This window comes from Pelmatolapia mariae, linkage group LG4, assembly GCF_036321145.2.
Source record: "Pelmatolapia mariae isolate MD_Pm_ZW linkage group LG4, Pm_UMD_F_2, whole genome shotgun sequence".
NCBI lineage: Eukaryota > Metazoa > Chordata > Actinopteri > Cichliformes > Cichlidae > Pelmatolapia > Pelmatolapia mariae.
Genome location: NC_086230.1, coordinates 29,488,797 through 29,509,711, shown reverse-complemented (window position 1 = coordinate 29,509,711; position 20,915 = coordinate 29,488,797). Strand labels below are relative to the sequence as shown.

The window sequence follows — 20,915 nt, the reverse complement described above, 5'->3', positions numbered from 1 at the left end:
TGCATGACACAGATGCACAGCTTGCATTTCCGTGTTGACATCGACGTGTGAACCTATCTGCCATCGCCCACCGCAACCCAAACTTCTGTGTTATTGTGTTACACAATGCAATCAAGTGTAAAAACCTGACTTTGATTATTGCGTTTCCAGCTTAAAGCCTTATTTTCTTTGCATAATAATGATTTATAGATAAAACATATTTTTCAAGGGAAAATAAGGAGTGCTGACTCGATGGAGGTGTGTGTGAAATTTTGCCCTTCTAATTAGTTTATTCAGTTATTCTTTCCTCCTCCCACCATGTTGTAGCCTTAGGCCATCTGTGCTTTTTTCGCAACAAGCTTTCACATTCTCAACTACCCCCCCGCTGTTTCCTCAACCCCTTCACTACACTATAATTTTCCAGCCTCTCCTCTGGCCTCTGTTGAGCGTGTTTGCCCTGCATTGTATGTCCAGTCCTGTGTAGACTTACACTGAATTGCAGATGGGGAGCTGTAGTTCTCCCTCATGAAAGGAGCTTGGGGTGTTGAGTGGCTGATCTTGTATTTGTCCTTGTCTGATGTACCCTGTCTCCCATGATGCTCAGACTTGGTCTACCTGCTTGTCCACTCTACCTGGGGTTACATGATTGGCATAGCAGTGCACAGAGACTATTAGGATGCTGGGGCATGAAACTGCTTTATGTGAATGCGTGTGTGTGTTCCTTAGCATAAAAGGAGTCTGTGTGTACATTTGCATTTTACATTTGTGCCCGTAGTAAAAGCATGACCATGACCACCCCAGCATGCAGTCCAGAATATCAAAGAACATCAAGTGCATTTAAATTCAGCAAGTGCAGCGAGGTAATGCATGATGATAAATTGCATCTGGATGGAGTTGGTATCCAGGTAACAAAAGCCCTAATCAGTTTCTATAAGATCTGCAGTTGTGGTCTCCAACATGATGTAGGACAAGATTACAGGCACTCAAATGGTGGGCGAGGGTGTTCATACAGAATTTAAGACATGGTCTTTTTAAAATGAAACATATTTACACCCCATGCATGTTTTTTTTCATGAGATTAGTTTTTTCTTAGGGTGAAAAAACCATCAAGTCCATTTGATATTACAAGAGATCCTGGGGGAAATAAAGACATTAAAATTATTTAAAAAATATTAAAAAACAACCAATGCGATATTCTGAGAAAATTTGTCTCATTCTATCATTTACAGGCTGATGTGAGTGTTGCCAAGGAGAAACCAGGAACACATTAGTAACAGATGACTGATAAAGTCAGAACCATCAGTAGTACTCTGGTTTTGTGTATCAGCATGCTCGTATACTAATCTAATCCCTGTTGATAATTTCAAAGTGTGAAGAAATGAGCGCGTCCTGCCTGAGCTTCGACTCTGTCAACACTGTTAGTAAGGGATGATGTCGTAAGGTGCAATATCCACTAGCAGAGTGGATATTACTACACTTATACTACACTTTGTGATGTAACCTGTCATGAAGTAAAATGACTCATAATTGTTACTCCACAGGATAAAATTGCAGACCTGATAGTCTTGTTATTCAAAACAAAGTGTGCCGTTCCCCGTTGTCTTTACTCCTGGTCTCTTGTTTCATATTTTGTCTGGGTTCCCCCCCCCCCGACACACGTTTTCATAACTCAAGGTTATTTTCTGGATGTCTATTTATCATTTTAAGCTTTGCACGCCTTCTCCTACCTCCCTGTGCCGCAACTAGTTATTTTCTCAATTGACTATCGTCCAGTTTCTCATTACTCATGCTCAAATGCCCTTTCCTCTTTGAGAAGCAAATACTCTTGATGTTTTTTTCTCTTTGGACAACTAAAATTTTCTGTACTTGTTCTAAAATCTTGATATGTATTATCAGTGACTGTTGCCTGAATTTTCCATCCCGTATATGTCCGTGCACATCCTGCAGCATATGTGTCCATGTGCTTGTTTGGCCCGGTATTCTGCTCAAAGTTTTTAAATTAACCTCAATTGCTGCTTTCTTCTAAAATAAGATTGCTATTCTTTTCTATCCACATTGACTTATTTGCTTCCCTTTCATTCTTTCTGGCAAGGTTATCCTGAGGCACACAGCTCTTTTATGGGAACATAGAGGTGAAGAGGGAATGGGGTGGAGGGCCTGGCTTTGCCGCTAGCCATGCCTTAATCGATTGTGTTTAAAGGGATGTTGTGAGCCGAATATTTGAACCTGTCTCCTCATTAACAGTTGTCTGGGATTTAATTAAGAAGTAGAATGAATGTAATGTCAGTTGTATTTTAAAATGAAAGAGGAGTGCGAAGACGCACAACAAAGAAATTGAGAGTGAAAGAGACGAGAGGGGGAAAAACGAAAGAGGAGGCTAATTAGGGGATGAAGTTATGTTCATGCATCACTCCAGTTGAAATATTTCCTTGGTCTCTCTCAACCCCATTTTCCTCCTTACTCTCTTTTCCTCTTCCTCTTTCTCTCTCTGCATATAAATCTGCAAGAGCCCTTGGCAAAATTTTTTGTCACATCTTTTCTTTGCCTTTGGCACACAGTATGGGTATGCAAATACAAGAAAATAGAGACTTCAGCATTGTTGACACACTCTTCCTACACACAGAGTACAACCAGATACTAATGCCGGAGCCTGTTTCTCTACAACTGAAGTGGCTCAAGTACTTCTGTGTACTTTATTGATTTTTAAAATGTTGAAAACCACATTAAATTCCATCATTTCATCCATACAGTATATCATCCACATGACAAAATCATGAGCAACAAAAAGGTAAAACAGACAACCTTCACTTCATGACCCACATTTAAATACAACTTTATTCAGATCTGAGGACTCTTATTCTTTATATATATATATATATTTATTTAGTTATTTATTTATTTATATGTATATTTATTTTTTTGACAGTCTGAATTTGTTACTAATGTTTGTCGTGTGGATCAGTGTTGTCTTGCAGTCTCTAAGGCCAAAAAATCCACATCTGTTGGCACCAGGTGGGTCAACAATAAGGCTGCTGCCACCAACAACACCGTCCCATAGCGACATGACTTTCTCTTCAGCTTTGCCAAGCAGCCTTTCTTTATCTCGCCCCGGAGAGGCAGAGAGGGTGGAGTCTCTGTGAGAGTATTGCTGTAGATGTCAGAGGATCGGTAAGGAGCAGAGTGAGGAGCTTCTTCTCAGTGGGTAGCCCAACATGTGTCCTTGATATTTTCTATAATGGTACAGTGTTGAGGGCTCATGTTGACCAGTTTGATTCCTTCATATATGAGTATCCAACTTCTCTCCAGATGCCCTGCGGGACACGAGGAGAGGAATATCAAGGTTACTGGGCCGTATCTGTGATGGGCACTACAATGGCGCGCTCTCGAAGAGATTTCACGTCCTCACAATCCAGGGGTTTATGTAAGAACTCTGCTTTGAACAGCAGAGAAGAAAATACTTAAACCAGCACATCTTAAGACTGTGTGTGCACACGCATTTGTTTGATGGGATATAACTATAGAGAGAAACAGATAGAGGGGAGACAGGAGTTCTCGCTGCCGATGTTCACTTGGCTCGACACTAAGCTCGCAGAGATTAGCCAGCTCAGCTCAGCACAGTGTGCTGGAGGGCAGGCAGGGCAGTAGTGAGGAACTACCCGCAGCAGGGTTCAACTTCAGGATAAGGGAGGGTACAGAGGCTGAAGCCAGTCAGCCAGGTCACACACGGGGAGGAGACAACAGCATGAAGACGACGGGGCACATGGCTGAGTAACATGCGGGTGTCTGGAGAGGAGAGGGGCAGAGAGAGCTGGTGGGTGAGGAAATGGATGAACAGAGCAGAAGGCAGTGGTTCTTTCATGCTGCTGGATGTATTTTAAACACGTGAAACTTCCTCCAGTCAAGGAAAAGGACTTTAAGACAACAAGTATACTTTCAGACAAGTATCGGGTCTATAGTTTGAGTTGTTGTCAAACCTGTTTTGAATGTTCCACAGGGATTCTGTGAATGCTTTCCAAAAAAAAGAAGAAGAAGCTCGGACTGTAACTGTGATGAGGCTGAATCAAAATCTGCCTCTGCTTGCTTTCACATAGTTGGAACTCTGATTGATTGAGCCTCTTTAGGGAAATCCCTTCAGTGATTGTTGATTGTGAAACGTATGGAATAAGAGGCACAGCAGACAGATAAGTGTGCTGTCAACAAGCAGGGCATCCAAGCATTTATGAAATATGTGCTTAGATAAAACAATAACATGCAGAAGGAGACAGAGGTTTGACTCAGACAGATGAACACCATTTATAATGGCTGCGGGTGGTGTAGCTATCTGTCACCTGCAGACATGCTTGTGCACAGCTGACATTTGCTCCGGGCCACAGGTTGTTTGTTGCATATAGAGAAGAATCACCCCACTCTAAACTAAAAATCCGGCTCTGATGTGCAGATGTACAGCTCGTTGTTACTATCTTTAGCTGACGATGGTCTTTTTTTTTTTTTTTTTTAACCTCCTACTCTTGCTCTCCAAGCTCATAAAGCGCAGCCAGAGCGATGCATTTATGTCTGGCCTTATGCTACCCCCCACAGGAGGACGGCTTCATGGTGACTTTACTGCTGCTTGGGTCCACTTGCGAGATTGCTGTGCAGTTGCAGTCACACATGTGTGTGCACAGATCTGGCTACATCACTGATGTCACAGTACATTAGCATCAAACTGGTTATCTTATATCACTGTTTAATGACTCTTCACACCTGTCTTGTGACTGTTCATCGTTAATGAACCAAGAAGGCATTGTGTCCTCATAAACAGGACAGTGGTAACCTCTCAGCACACAACATGTCACCCTATTTAATTCATAGCTCCATTGTGGCTGCTCTCCACTGATATTGTTTGTGAGAGTAACATGAGATGGGCCAGCCAGTGGCCATTTATCTTAATGAGAGCAGTTAATTCTGGGCTGAGCTTTGGCTGCTGCCGCCATACAAAAACACAGCAATCCCTGTGAACGTCCTCTTATCCTCCTACCCGCTGACTTGATTTTCAGGAATACGTTTTGCCCTCTCATTGAAACCATAATTAGTTCTAAAGGAGATTAAATTACATGTAATTATTATGATAATATTTTCATTTATTCAAGATAACGGGCTGACTTTAGTGAACACAGTATTTGTCGTGAGAGAGCAATCTCCCTCACACAGTCAAAGTTATCAAGGCGTGAAATCAGGAATCCTGACGGCAACAAAATGTAATCTTTTTCATACAGAGGGGACAATAGAAGGCGCTGCATACTCTACGTCTCCTTCTCCACTTTAATTAAAAGAGCACACCGAATCTCCCCGTCTTTCACTCCCCTACCTTCTCTCTTAAGAGTGAAGGGCCAATTTTATCACTATGCAGAATCTAGTTATTTTCCTCACACTGAACTTGTCTTAAGCCCCGGTCCTGAATCTTTAATGAGCAATTTCTTTTTTTTTTTTTTTTTTTGGTAAATTTTATTATTTTTCCTCTCTCCATCTCCTATTTCTCTTTTATTGAACTGGGGTAATGTAACTGAAGGATATATTATGATTAGATTTTGCAGGTAAAGACTACACATCAGTGATACGGTAGGGTGGCTGCATCAGAAAATGCAGATGGGAAAAGAGAAACCGAGTGTGAGGAGGGACTTTAAACATTGTTCTGGGGGTGGACGTTCCCTCACATTAAATATATGCCCTTTAAAAAGACTGAGAGTGTAACCTGAATGGTCCTATGGTTGGTTACACTTTACATTCATCTTCTCTTTATGAAAAAAAAATGATTTATGTTCCCTGTGGTATGTTTCAGTCAGTGTGGCACTTTACCATATTTATAAAGTCGGATTTTGCTTCAGCTCTCCAGTGGATCATATCAAAGATGCAATACTGCGTTGTGACTTTGAAAAAGAAGAATTTTGTAAAGGGTGTTTAAAAGGACATTAAGACAACATTAACAAATGACTTAATGGAAGAGAGAAATAGCTGGCGAGAAGTTGGCATATAGAAACTGGTCTGAGGTAAGAATGTGCAAGTTGGCGGTATTTGATTTTTCCCTACCAGTCCAGTTAATGAATACTGCAGTTAAGCATTCCGAATGCCTCATTATCTGCATACTGTACTTTATGTTTTGCATATATGTTTATACATCTTACAACAGTCAGGCTACAGAGAGTTTTTTTTTAAAAGTGTCTCGCTGCCACTATGACATTCACAGCCTTGGTTTCCTCCTCACGAGTTGCAGTCACTCCCACTCATCCCCCTTTTCCTCTCTCCTCCTGCCTCTCCTCCCCGCCTACAGGTCCTCTAGCCCGAAGGCAGGTAGGGCATCTCGTTATGGTAGTTGTAGTCCGGGCAGACCTTCTGCACCAGGCGGTAGTCCGTACTGTAGAAGGAAATATAGATACAGATGACCTTGAAAGGCTTGGAGCAAATCCAGGACACGTGGCTCTGGATCTGCTCCTGGAAACAGGTCTTGGATGGGTCATAGTTGCACAACGAGGTGCGTTTGCTGCGATCCACCTTCTCATAGTCTACACGGCAGTTGAAGATCTTGGAGTCCTTGGGGTAGACCACACTCTGGCGCTCCAGGTCAAACTCTACTGCCTTGACAGGTGGTACCAGGCTGACTGAGATGTTGCCCTGGCCTGTGGAGTTGTGTCGAAAGTAGACGCTGAATGTGCCATTACCGTGATCCACAATCTTGCCGGTGATTAGCAGGTTAAGCCTTACTGTCTTGATATTGGAATAGAAGTCTCCCCAGCCAAACATCTTCTTGAACTTGCCGGTTTTAACAATTGGTCGGCGTTTGACCCTGGGGTTCGAGGCGTCGGGTTTGAGCAGATCACTGCCCAACATCTCCCAGAACTCCTGTTTTGAAAACTCCTGCTTAGAGAAAGGGACTGGAGAGTGGTAGGGCAGCTCCAGAGAGGTGGCGTTAGCAGCTCTGCTTTTACTGTGTAGCATCCAGCGGCTCAGGGGTGAGAGAGAAGCCTGCCCGCCCAGGAGGCCCACTGTCTGGGAGGAGTCATCTGAGGAGCTCTTGGAGTTTGAGGAGTCCTCTTCTTGACTCAGTGCCACCTGGAGAGTATTGTGGAGGAGGGGATCAGAGAAGGTAAACGGAGAAAAAAAAAGGTATAAGCAATTATTAGCAAGGTAGAAAAAAATGTAGACAGAAACCAAATTAACAGTTTAATCAATACTTAATTTACTGTTCATACCTCGAGAGATTTTAACTGACACTCTATCAATGTTTTATTTATATATATTTATATAACTTTACACGTAGTGCTATTATTAAAATCTTTTGTTTACCTTGGCTGAGAAAGAAATACTCCCTTATGTCACGTTCTCACAGAGGCAGTGTAATTCCCTAAGCTCACTAGGCTCCATCAGCTACTTGGGAGGCCAGAGGGATCAAAGAACAGATTCAAACACAAAATCCACATCATAAATGAATTCACGTGACATGAGTGACTCCTGTGTTCTTGAACAGTTTAATCAATATTTGTGAAAGTGGATATTTTTCTGCAAAGGATTTGAAACAATGAAGAGCTGCAATCAGGAAATGTGTCCTGAAGTTGTTTCTTACAACAATCAGTGGAGTTTATGCACAAGTATTTGCCTTCATACTAACTGTTATAAAGTATTTTTTCCAAGTTGAAAATTAATTAATTAATTAATTGAAAACTAATTAATTAATTTTCACCAGAACTAAATTGCAAGATAATCCAACTGGAAAGATTTTTTTCTCCTTGTATTAAAATCCTAAGGGAAAAATGTCAGTGGAAAGTGGAGACTAAGCTATGTTTCTTGTTTTAAAGTGAGCTTTTTGCTTTTTAAGCACTCCGGTATGAGTGCATGGGGAAACTGTTATGGCCTCGAAACATTTGGTTGGAGGATCAAAGTGTTTGAGGATGTGGAGGTGGGCAAACGGGAGGGCCTGAGAATAAAGTGTAATGTCCAATTAAGACTTCCAGTGTTTTAATTAAAGAAAAAATCTGTATCGGCAGACACACAAAGCTGTCAGATGTTAACATCAACTGAAGGGAGGGGAAGAGGAAGGAGGGAGATAAGATAGTGCTGCTGTGCTCAGCAGTAGCTTTGTGATGAGTGTGTGAATGTGCTTGCAAAGTAATGGGTAATTATTCAATGGTAATGATCTATTAACAGGTAGCTTCTGTCTAATGTGCCATGGAGGTATCCAGAATTGTTGTGTCCTTTGGATCTGACAGTAAGGAACACACACTCACATCGTTTGTGAATTTTGAGTTGTGGTAAATGCAAACAATAAGTGATGCAAATGCGAGCGCTGGGGTAAGTTTGTGTATGTGTGTGCGTGCGTGTGTGTGTGAGTGCGCTCTACCCAGAGAGATTTTACAATGATGCATAATGCATGCATCTCTGTCTGTGCTCTGATCCATCTACTGTCTTGACTGCCAGGGCTTCCTTATACAGGCTTAGTCAGGATTATTAAGTCTGACTCATTTTTATTCCATTTTATGCAGGTTTTTCAAGCTCACTCAGATTTGTTCACTTGCTCTGCAGTTAGTCAGTGATATTGATTTTTCTGTCTCTCTAAAAACATGTATTTCCTTTCATAACAACGTGTATCGCATTTCAACTGTCTTGAAAGGATTCCCACTGATGTGGTTGTGGTCTGGTGTTTGGACTCAGATGAGAGGACACCCTTTTTCCCTTAATCTGGCTTTATTCCCATGGGGGTGTTACAGGCCAGATGCCCTCTGCTCTAGTTACCTGTCTGCTGCTACGCTACACTGCCGCTTAGATCCTTCAGTCTCCCCACGGGGGCCGATAACAGTCCTGACAAAGACTCCTTCCTCTTGAAACAGATAGCTTCTTTGAGAATCCCAAACTCATTAATAATGAACCAAAATTCAAAAGCGCTTAGACTTATTGATTTTAATCTTTTCAAACATATCTTTGTTTTTTTTTCTTTTTCTCTCATTTTTTCTTTTTAGACCAGAAAGTTGAGGCTAGACAGGATGACTTTGATGACATACCATTACCCATGGCTCCTATTGAAGGACTAGTTTGTGTTTGATTTCTCTTCTTCAGTGAGCCCGTGGCTGCTGGGCACAGAGGGTAGCAATCTGCCTGCCTCCCCAGATAGCACTCAAGAGCCCCTGCGGTGTCCTACAGTTTCTATGAAACTGCCCATTTGTTTTAAGATCCTCATCACTTTGCCAGCAATTCTCAGATGGTGCCAGTGCTCGTATCTGAGCAGAAACATATTGCAACATGCTTTGTTGTAGCTTACACATTAAGCAAAGTATCCCTCCTCCTTCCCTCTTTTGCACAGTCTTCATTAGGGAGTCAGAGAGGCTGGGCTGCAGGAGTAGAGATGAAGTAAATGCTGTGCTATTGTTAAACAGAAGATTTAAATGTCTGGCACTGCTGGAAGTGTCAGATCCAGTGTACAGCATCATTGTCAAAGGCAAATGGAAGAATAAGCTTAATTTGGCTCTGAAGAAAACCTGAGTTAGAGCGACAACAATTACTAGAGTAACAGAACACACTCTGTGCACCAGTCCAAACACAATGCCTTTAACTGGAATTGTGTTTTTGGCAGTAAATGGATACTACTGTTTGTGGTTTCACTGTTGAATGATGTATCTTAAAGGTAAATGAAGTCACACATTATATGGTAGCACATGACATTGCTACCTTCTGAAAAACTGCACAATGCTACAATTCTTATCCCCTTTGCATTTAACTATGAAAGTACAAGAATCTTATGATTTAAGATATTGTAGAATAACTGAAATTAGTTTTGTTTTCAGAGTGAAAAAACGGAACGTTTTCCTTCAATTTAGGGGAATGTTTTTATATTTGGGAAACAAAAACATTGTTTTGTTAACAATCCAGCACTAAATGCCATCTGCTTTGGGTATTTATATAAGCCACTTGCTTTCAGATTTATAATCTAATCTAACAGATGATGATGTACTGTGAGTACCTTGCCTTTTTTAATGATCAGTTTCATAAAATTTTAAGAAGTGTTTTAAAGAGTTAGAAAATGCGCACTTGTTCCAGGGCTGTAGCCACTATACCAAAGTCTTATTGTTCACTAGGTCATCCTAAAATATACAACATAAACCAGCCATATATTGCAACATAGTGTAATGTTGCTTTGAAAAACCAGAAGAAGTTTCTCTCAGAGTAAGTTTGTTTTGTTTCATGAAGCTTGGCAAGATGTATCCCAGCTTTAAGTACTGTAGGCAAAGTGTGGGCGATGGGCAATCAGGTCTTAGTGAGGGGGTGGAGGTTCGGGGTGATTTTGTCATTTGTCATGTGCACTAAGTGAGTCAGTGAAACGGCTGGAGAGGATGGGAGGTGGCTGCGGGCTCTGTCGCTGTGGTAATTGTGAGTCATTCAGCCTCAGTGAGCACAGGCCCCAAGCCTCTCTAGCAGCAGGACGTATGGTAGGGGAGCGATCCTCAGAAGCCTGGCTGCTCCACAGGCAATAATCAGCCTGTTACTGTGACAGGTACACCGTTTTAACCCCTTTCCCCTGGTGACAGAAACACTCTGTTGCCATAATATAGCGCAGAGATCATGGGGTGACTTAAGTAAAATCTCCACCATAACTCACAGAAGTAAGGGACTGGTGATAGACCACTGTTTCTAAGAAGTAGACCTACACATTCTGACGTAACTTGTGACTGTTGGAGATATCCTGCAAAATATACTTTACAGATGAAGAGATACATGGATTTCACATCTCTATTGTGAACAGATTAGGTAATCAACTTCAGATTTTTTTTTCCTTCTCAATGAGGATTTGGCATTTTGTTCTGTTTTGTACCTTTGCTGATATTTTTTTCAAAACAAAAAATTAAATAATTAAATCAACTACTGTTGTAAAAAGGAGTTGTAGCAACAAAACTACATTAACTTCGCCCGTCTTATTGTCTTTCAGCAGACTGTCTTGGTTTTCGAGACCGTTCTCATTCCCAGCGTGTAACATACCGACAATTTGTCATATGGCGTCGTATGTTACATTTTGAGATGAGAATGTGTTGCGTTTTCAGTACTCCTCCGATTTTCTCTCACTGATCTTCAGGCTTTGTTTTCGGTCACAGCATGTACTTGTTCCCACTGAAAACACTTCAAATCCCATTGACTGTACACTTGCTGCTGAGCATCAGATCTCATGAACACAGTGGTACATTCTGCAGCTCAAGAATTAGATGTTTATAATGGAGGGACCAAAATGTAATAAAAATGCAATCAATGGGAAACAAAGAGTCAAAATGAATGCTAATATTGCAATGGATTGCCTTATTAGCTAAAACGGCATTGCCATGGTAGTGTTCATCATAGGGTTTATGTGAAGCTTTTGTTGGGACACCTGAGTTGAATGTAGTGTGTCAGTTTTTTGACATGCAGCTTACATATGTATCTTTGCGTGTTATATGAATGCATGAGCTGGAAAAGAGTAAACTTATTGATTGAATCCTTCAGTGGGGGCCACCCGATGGGGCTTAAGCATGTGCTTGTCCTGCAGAGCTGACAAGTTCAATAAGCACTCCACTTTCCTCTGGCTGTTGAGTTGAAATATTCATCTCTAATATGACATCAATTTTTAATTAAAGACCGACGCAGCTCAGATTTCTTAAGTGTTAGTCAATGCTTCATTCACACTACCACCTTACCCACGCCCCGCCCGCGCCTCCTCTCCCCATCTCCAGATGTAATATGCTCACTGCAGGAGATTTCTCTGTTACATGATTAAAGTCTGAAAATGGCTGTGCCCTTATAACTAATTATTCTTCTAGCTAGTGTAGATCCAAGAAGAGGTGAGCGAGAGAAAGGTAATTTCACAAGAAACAAGCCATTTGACTCTTAATGAATAATTTACTCCAGCTTCTCTGGGGTCACTGGAACTAAGATCTGCGGTACGTGAACAAACTCAATACACTGAATCGTTTTTATTCGAAACTATTTTTTCTAACATACTCTGTCTTTCTGCATCCTCCACCCTTCTTTTTTCCAGCCCATTTTGGACATGTTCACTTGTGCGGTCCCAGAGGACTTGGGCTCATTTTGTATGCTCAGACTGAAGCTAGACTCTGAATTGGCTATCAAATTTTTACATTATAAGATATCGACAAGTTGGCAGTGCGAGGGAGGATGGAAAGTGGCAGCAGGGGATGGTTTCTCCCCAGTTATTCCCCACAGAGTGGGGACCAAAGCAAGGGCTGGGAGACTCAGCTGATTAAAGCCACTGCTACAGTAGTCATACCTGTCTGGTAAAGGCTGGGAGGACTGCAGGATTGTCTCATGGAGGCATAAAACCCTCAGTTAAATGCCCTTTTTATTAAGGGCTGTTGTCTGATACAGTGCGACAGACTTTCTGTTAATTTTTGAACCCATATAAATGAAAATAATTTTGTCATTCCTGCACAGCCACCATTAATATGCTCCTGAGGGAGGCTGTTAAATTGCTTCAGTGGAGAGGTGCTGAGTGGCCAAATCAGACAATGGTTTAGCTGTGCAACTCCCAGCTGAGAAAGTGTGTAACTGTGTGAATGGGCTCCTTTTACACTTATAGTAGCTCTAAAAAGGTACTGAATCTTGGGATTCTCTCATTAGCAGACAGCTGTGGTTGAACTGAGAATATGTTGGGTCACTGTCATTTAATTTATACGTGGGCTAGATGTGTTCACATTAGCATGGTAAACGCGCATGCCTAGCCGACTGCTTTGAGGTTCTGTCTGGCATTACGAGCGGCATACACATAAAGCTGCTAAAGTGAATATGCAAACCTCATTTACATATGACAAACAGGTCAGACACTTAGATGTCTGAAGTTCCAGCCGTCTCAGCAATCTTTTAGCTGAATTTAGACTTTTCAGTGTTTTAACTGATTAAACCAAATGTAAGCAGGAAGGGGAAACTTGATCACAAGTGCTTGCTTGTAAGACATTTGACACTCTGCAGTCCGTCTCAGCTGGACTGGACACAATCTGGAAATGTCACTAGAGGAACAGAAACATGATTCAGTTTCTAAAGGAGAGATGCTATAGGTAAAGTAGCCCTGTAGATAGAGCTTTATTCTATCTATCTATGAAGGTAATTTTCTTGTTTTGTTCATTTTTTTTTATCATTAAGAGCCTGCTTCATGGTACATTTTATTCCTACAACCATAGTGATAACTGAGAGCTTTTTTAGATTTATGAAGTGATGAAAGGAAATTGCCAAAGGCACCTCTATGAAAACCCTTTGACTCTAATGTGCCAAGAAGAATTGGGAACCTGGCTTTGGTCAATGTTTAAATGTCTGTTTTGGAAAAGTATGTGCATTACTTCAATATGATTTGCATATTTGAACATTTAACCATCATTTTTATCATTTTTCTTAACCATTCTTACATAATATCTTGCTCAACTGACAGTTGTTAACATTAATGTTGTGTCCTGCAACTATAAAATGGTAAATATAAAATATAAATAATATGACCATGATAAAGCTCTCTAAAAATCAATGTTGGTTTCTTTTAATGAAATGGAAAAAATGGATAGATAAATTAAGTTACCTTAGCTTAAGCAGTTAATAGACATTTAGGTGTCACTTTTGAGATGGCTTGTGCGATCTGTGTAACTCCTCAAATTGATGTTTCATGTAGCAATGTAATACAAAATCAGAAATCAATGTGCTTTGCAAAAACATTCCCATTATCCATTTATTCCTGCATTCCCGTGGCTGTGCATTTCCTATAATTGGAAACCCCTGTATAGACTCTCAGCAGGCCTTGTCTGGACATGTGCACCACTCTGACCCTGAAAATCACTGTACCGTCACTGGTCGGCACGCTGGTAAACTGCATACTAGATGGTCAGTCATGCAGAACAGACTGTTTACAGATTTTGAGAGAAATGAGAATATTAATGGGCTTCTGCACACTGGTTTCAGTCTGGTCTGGCAGCTCAAGCAACACCGTGATGAGGTCAGCATGAAAGCTTTGGTTTTCTTCAGTGTTAAACTACACTGACAGCCTAGTGTTCCCCTTTCAAATAAACCCAAATCCCCTGGTCCCATATTGCCTTTTCCACTATTCCTGAGATGCCTACAGATTTTAAAACAATGAAAGCTTCACTTTATATTGATACTTCCTATAACAGTTTGTATTTTCAGAAAACATTCAAACAACTTTGACTATTGTTAGCTCCAGCAGAAGCTCTGTGAAATTAAAATGTCGGTTATGGATTTTCCCATCCTTAGTTATTCCTTTGTGCGAAAGTCGTGCGCATCTTTATCTGGCTCCCCGGGGAGTTACACCCACTCATTATACCCGAGGCAACGAGTCATTTTTCTTTAAGCTGTGCACTGTAATCCACACTTCACTATCTGAACCAGTAGACAAACCTACAGATATTCTTTCAGGGTCTGCTCTGTCTTCCCTGCAGTCTCCTAGAAAGCAATGCCACAGTAAATTGTGCTGGTTTTGAGGAGACAACGTATTCTGTCTGAGGACAGCTTGGCGCTTCAATATGAAGGGCTGTCAGTGTGTCAGGGTGTGTGCTTTCTCTCTGTCTGTCTGGGTCTCTGCTATGGGGCTGCCTGGAGCCTGTGGGAGGGGCTCACTGGGTGGTCGGGGGTGGTGGAGAGGTGCACCTCTGGGGTCCTACATGCTGTGCATGTTCATAACTCAAGCCGTTTTACCCTGCAGGCAATAGGCTACAAAGATTGTCCAGGACTGCTCATCCGCTGCTGCGTCATGTTTATATGTTGTTTATGTGTTCTGCGATTGCTCCTAGCTGTTTAATTTGTTCGAATGAAACAAAGAGGAAAAGAGCGCCAGAGCCACACAGGTAAAGTGACGAGAAGAGAATAAGAATCAAAAAGCAAAGACATCAAATTTAAGCCATATTCAAGGATGCCCGAATTATCTGAGAAAACCAATTACTTTTCTAAATGCATTATTAATAAAAAGACACTAATCTTAGCAATGATAAAGTACTCTGCATATTTTTTACAAAATGATCTGGAAAAAATACAAATAGTGCTAGATCCAGAAGCTCATGTAAATAAACGCTGAAGCTGATTGATGCTGTAATAATAATAAACTCGAAATGTTGTTTTCATCAGTAACAAGGGGATATTGTTTAACTTATCTTCCTGTCATTACCCCAGAATTAAGAGTTATGTGGAAGTGGTTAAGCCTAAAAACACTATTATCTACAAGTCCATTAGATTTTTAGTTTCCTGAATAAAAAAGACTCCTATTGATACTGAAGTTTAGATATTTGAGTAAACTTTTCTGGTTATTTAATTACTGCTTGCTTGAAGGGTATGACCTGAATTCTCATTTTCCTCTACGTTGATGGATAAAACATGAAGCGCATTTTCTGCTGCTGATGATAAAGATACAATGAGATGATCATTTTCCTCTTCACGTCACCCAGTTATGACATTCATAACTATACGGCACATACCCTCAGCACAGTAGACTGCTCGGCTTGCATGGATACAGAGCCGACCTTCCCTTATGATAGAAATTTGACAATTATGAATGAGTTTTTGTGTTTCCAGCATCTGCGTGGGATGTGAGGCGCAGAGTGAAGGTTTATAAGCTCTGACATGCCGATTGCAACACCGATGGTAAAGAGGACGAGAGCGGGAAGGCTGAAGAAAAAAACTGCGCTCGGTCTGGTGCGGTTGTACACGTTTGTGACTACATGCAATGTATGCAGCATCGAACTGAGTTTTCTTCTGTTTGTTTCGCAAGATGAGGTGGTATGTATCTGGGTGGACAAGGTCAGTGACCCTGCTAGGAGGACAGGTATCTAAGAAACATGAATCTAAGAGTTTGTGACAGGCCAGAATGGAGAGAGGAGTCTGATGTGGTTAGAATTAGCGTCAGGCAGCCTCTGCTCTTTAACTACACGCACAAATCTTCAGGTTTGCACAGAGTGCGTTTGTCGCACCATGCTGTCTTCTGCTGTTTCAGACACAGCAAATGCTGCCTGTATTTAATGTCTTTTGTTGTCTCAGTTTTTGTGCTGTTATGCTTCTGTGATGTAAAATCTTGTCTTTGTCACAGAAGTGATTTTGGCTCTCCAGCTTTAAATGTAACAGCACAATTTGTTATTAATTGATGCGCCGTCTTGAGTAAGTGTTTCCTTGCTGATGGCAAAGTCAAATGGAGGGTGTGAGTAAAAGTTAAGAAAGAGAAAACAGAACAGCACCAGTTCCCAATTTCCCAGTGTGAATTCTTCAAAGTGTCACATTTTCTTTTCTTTTTTTTTAAAATTACTTACACGCAGAGCGAACGGTGTGGCATGTAGACCTTCAAATATGTATGAATGTCTCCACAGAAATTCAATTTGTAAAAAGTGACATTCGGTGCTCAGCTACAGAAGTGAAATTCAGTTATCAAGCATGATGGCCAGTGTCTGCATCTGTGCAGAAAGCAATCAGTGTGAGCATAAAGCGGTTCTGTCTCTCACGGCCACAGAAAGGCTACCTGGGGCTACCCTTTCCAGAAAAATCTGGTGAGAAAGAGCATCTGTGATTCACAAAGAGTCAAGCCTACGTTCGCCCAGAGATTTTTAATACATGAAGGTTACAGCACAAAATTACTTAACAAAAAGCTCTTTTTGAATATCTCCATTTTTTGAACTGTAGAGACGCAATTCTCCTTGTCAGTAAAATTATAGTTAGGTTTGCATTTTCAAGTCTAAAATAACACAAATGTGCCGTGTTGAATACGAGTAATGCATTTAAAAGCACATGGTTCTTCAAACAATTGCAGAGAAGAAATTCTGCAGCTCACCGGAGCATCAGAGTTCAATGCCCTTTTCGAGGACACTTCATTCTTTTATTGATAGTTCCTAAGATTGTTGAAAGAGAGAGCTGCACATCTCGTTGACCTCACTCCTCCCAGGTTTCACTGGCTGGTCTGAGATTTCATCCCATCAACCCTGGTTCATCCACACGGCTGTGTTTGTAATTACATGTGGATTAACATGTGTAATTCTGCGAAAATCACACAGAATCTGTGATGACTGTCAATTAGGGATGTAAACCTCTGAGGCAGATGTTTAGCTGACTCCTTTTTTAGCACCAATATCTTGGTTCACTCCATCTCTTTTCTTTCATTCTTACATCTGCCTATACCTGTCTATTTGCCCTTCCAAAACTAAACATTTTCACATTAGAACTGACTCACTTTCATCCTAAGTATTCAATAGACTACCTTGAGAAAAATCACTCTAGCGATTTAGTTTAGTGAAACAAATGCAGTCAGATTGCTGAGCTTCACTGATGAAAAATAACTCCAACTGCTGCCAAAAATAAACATAATTTCTCAAGCAGTCAATTATACAACTGAGATGGCTTTTATTATTCATAACCCTTCATTCAAATTCAGGGAATAATTAACATTTGAAACACATCATTCATCACATAAACAACAACCAGTGGCACCTTGTGTTAATAGTCGTCTGTATTAGTAGCCATTTGCAAAAGATCCCTCGAGACTGAACCCTCTCTGAAAATTGCAGCGCTATTACAACAGAAATCATCCAAATCGAATTTTTAATGCATAGCAGGCTCATTTGATTATTAATCACTGCTCCATTACTTAATAAAAAGTTACTTAATTTATTAATTGCTCCATAATTTATCAATGTCACAGGGCTAATGAATTACCCAAGATTCCCTGCTGAGGGATGCCGTGTACGTTTTTCATAGATACATGGTCTGGCGAGAGGGAGAAAAAAAAGGCTCTAATTAATGTCATTATCATTTAGCCACAGACCTTCTGGGTTACAATAGGCTGCAGCCCTGCAGCTCACAAAACGCTTCCAGAACCAAAACAACAAGTGAGTGTTAAGCCTATTATCCCCACTCTTGTATCTAGTTATACAACAGCTGAAAAGGCACTCGTCCCCCATATTTTAAGACAGCGTGTGGTCTCATATTTCACAGAGAACAGAAGAATCTGTTGAAAGAGCTCCGTCTCAGCCAAGAATATCACTGAGTCTGTTAAGTCACTTAAAACCACTGTCTGTTAGACCTCAGATCCTCAAAAGAGCTATCACTTTATTCTTAGTATCTGAACAATACCTTAATATGAAAACCACAAGGTCATCCTTGAAGGAATGGCGTCACAAACGGGTTGAACAGCCACTCAACCTCACTTCAGTATTTCAGTCACTCATGGGTTTTTTTTTTTGGATCTGGCTCATTCCCTGGGCCCTGAGATGACTGAGCTCCCCTTAGCCTAGGGGTTTCCGAACAGAAGGATGTTTTCAAGTTTTCTCATGCGATTTAAGAGCTGACTTCTCATTAAAGGCTGCTTTTTAATAAATCTAGAAGCGCACATGAAAGAGGAGTGGGTGATCCAAATTAAATTGTAAGGTTATGCAATGCTGGAAGTTTTATTTAAGCTACAGAAACTTCAGTGTTTACATATCCATTATAGGATGGCAGGGGTGTTGTGTATAAATCAATTTAGCATTAATTTGCTGAATTAGATCTCATAAATTTCTCCTCACCTACTGTATAAATTCAGTCTTTAATCACATCGTTCAATAAGGTAAGAGCTCTCACAGCAAAGACTACAAAAACAAACCAGCGCTTTTATCTTTCTGTGGATCTTTCACATGAAAAAGTATTCAAGCTTTGTCTTGCTGATTCTGCTGTACCGTTTCACACACAAGAACCTTGGGGCATGGCCCTATAGTGTAAAGGTGCTACAGCTTATATCAAATCAAAGCCATAATTTAAAGCGTGCTGAAATGTGGCTTATATCTTGTGTATAATGCATTTCTGTAACGCCTGGTTTTCACGGAAGGTTAAATAAACTTTTCCTCAGTTGATTCACAGTTTTGCGTTTGATATTTTGGAGTTCATTTGATAAAGTAAATCATAAATTTGTAACACTGTAACTTTTTAATGGCCATGTAGTGTTTGTTGACAGTGTTACAGAGCTGAGGACTGAAGCGGCTCCAAAGACGCACAGAGTAAAACAGATTTGTGACAAACACCGATGGCACGGTGCGCTCCGCACGCTGCCAGCACGAGTGTCCCCCGAGAATAGTGACACTGCGCCCGGCGTACCCGAGACGAGCGGGGTCAGAGTGAATGTTATTGTCTTAACAATTACTAGTGATAGCAAAAAAAACTAAAAACAAACAAACAAACCAGACATCAGCAGAATTTGGTTTGCGGTCAACACAGTGCTGTCGTGCAGCAGTCGGGGATTATCTCTGCATCTTTGTAAGAAGCACAAATGACCTGCACGTCTCGTAATTTATCATTTCCATCAAATTAATCTAAGCTGTCAGTTGCTATCCACGCACGTCTGCGCAAACATTTCCCCTTTAATTAGCGTATATCACGGAGTTTGGAAGTTTGTACTCTACGGTATATTCTGACGCAGAAGGTATTTTGAGGTAATTCGGAGAAAGATGCATAAAGACCCCAGTGTGACTTTTTTTTCTTTTTGCACACTCCCACTCTTTTCTTACCAAACAAGCGGTTCCGTTGAGGAGGAGCAGGATGAAGCCTCGGTTGGGACGCATCATTCCGGCGCGTAAAACCCACAGTCCCCTGCCCCGGCAGGAAAAAAAAAGAAAAAGAAAAAAAGAATATAAATTGTTAATGGTAAGAACAACAAACTCCCGAAGACGGGCTTTTCCTCCTTCAGGAAGATGCTCTTCCTACTGCACCCGGTCCCATTCGGCTGGCGCACGGTCCCATGCCCATGCCTGACTAAAGTGCTGTTTCCACAGACCTAAAAAACGTAGGAAACCACTTGGAGTGATTCTCTACTGTCTTTTCTTTTTTTCTCACCAATCCCGTGTTTGAGTCAGATTACATATGGTGTGAGAAATCCATGAACATGCGGAAGGCTGTTATCATCCATGCAAAAATGAAGCGATTCCGGCTCAGAGTTAAACGGGTACACAAGGTGGTGGGTAGATCATATCTGGTCACTGGTGCCAGTGGAGATCCTGGAGGGATGGAGCTGCAGCCTCCTGCAGAAACTGAGCGATGCTGAGACTGGCAAGAGCAAACAGACGTTTTAACAGTTCTCTCCCTCTCTCTCTCTCTCTCTCTCTCTCTCACTCTGCCTCTACCTCACTCCCTTCCCCTACCCATGTGTTTGTGTCTGTCCCCCTCTTTCTCCAGTCTCCAATCTCTGTTTCCCTCTCTTACCCCCTCCCTTATCTCACTTTCTTCCCACCTATCTAGCATCTCCCTCTTTCAGTTACCTTCTCTTTACTCAGTTGATCCAACATATAATCCAATAAGTTACAATAAACCTAAATATCCAGTAGTTACACAACGATAAACATCTGTCCCACTTGTGTGAGGGCTTGAGTGTTTTCCATTCCCCTGTGAGTATTTCTGACATGAGTTTTTTAGCCTACAGCAGTCGGCCTTACTAATCCACTGACAACTCTGTGGGTATTTCTCACCAGCAACCCTGTCATTAAATATAATCATCACTGTGGGTGGGTGAAAATCATTGATTGGGAAAGACTGGATCTTTTTTCACACTGCACTTGTCACAACAAAAACAACTCTTGTCATATGGTAACTGAGGAGGTTAATGCTGAGCTGTGGATCTCCTAGAATGCATTTGATCCTCACACACGTTGTCACATCATACACGGTATCGTCAGATTGTTTGTCCTCCCCAAAGGACACCGAACTGGAGCCCTGCTGAAGGGTATTGACGTACATGGTGAGCCCCGATGAACCAGTGACCGTCACCTCAGTACGGTGTGATTAATAAAGAGTTTTCCCCAATAACACTCAGTTCATTAGAAGCAGGTTAATGGACTGAAATGCGTGATATCACTACACAGGTCCCCTGGCTCCCAGCGGCTCGATTTCTGCTTAATTGCACTCATAGATGAGCTTTACGTGAGCTGTCCTCCCTGTATCTT

The 20,915-nt window shown here is 41.3% G+C and overlaps 1 protein-coding gene across 1 annotated transcript; it reads right to left on the bottom strand.

Annotated features, from left to right (window-relative positions):
- Window positions 1-2,632: 2,632 nt before the first annotated feature.
- LOC134626475 (neurexophilin-1) lies at window positions 2,633-20,005 on the bottom strand. Its single transcript, XM_063472344.1, has 2 exons — window positions 19,488-20,005; window positions 2,633-7,065 (listed from the first exon to the last, which is right to left on the bottom strand). The coding sequence occupies exons 1-2, from the start codon at window positions 19,542-19,544 to the stop codon at window positions 6,292-6,294; spliced, it is 831 nt and encodes a 276-aa protein (XP_063328414.1). The 5' UTR covers window positions 19,545-20,005; the 3' UTR covers window positions 2,633-6,291.
- Window positions 20,006-20,915: the final 910 nt, after the last annotated feature.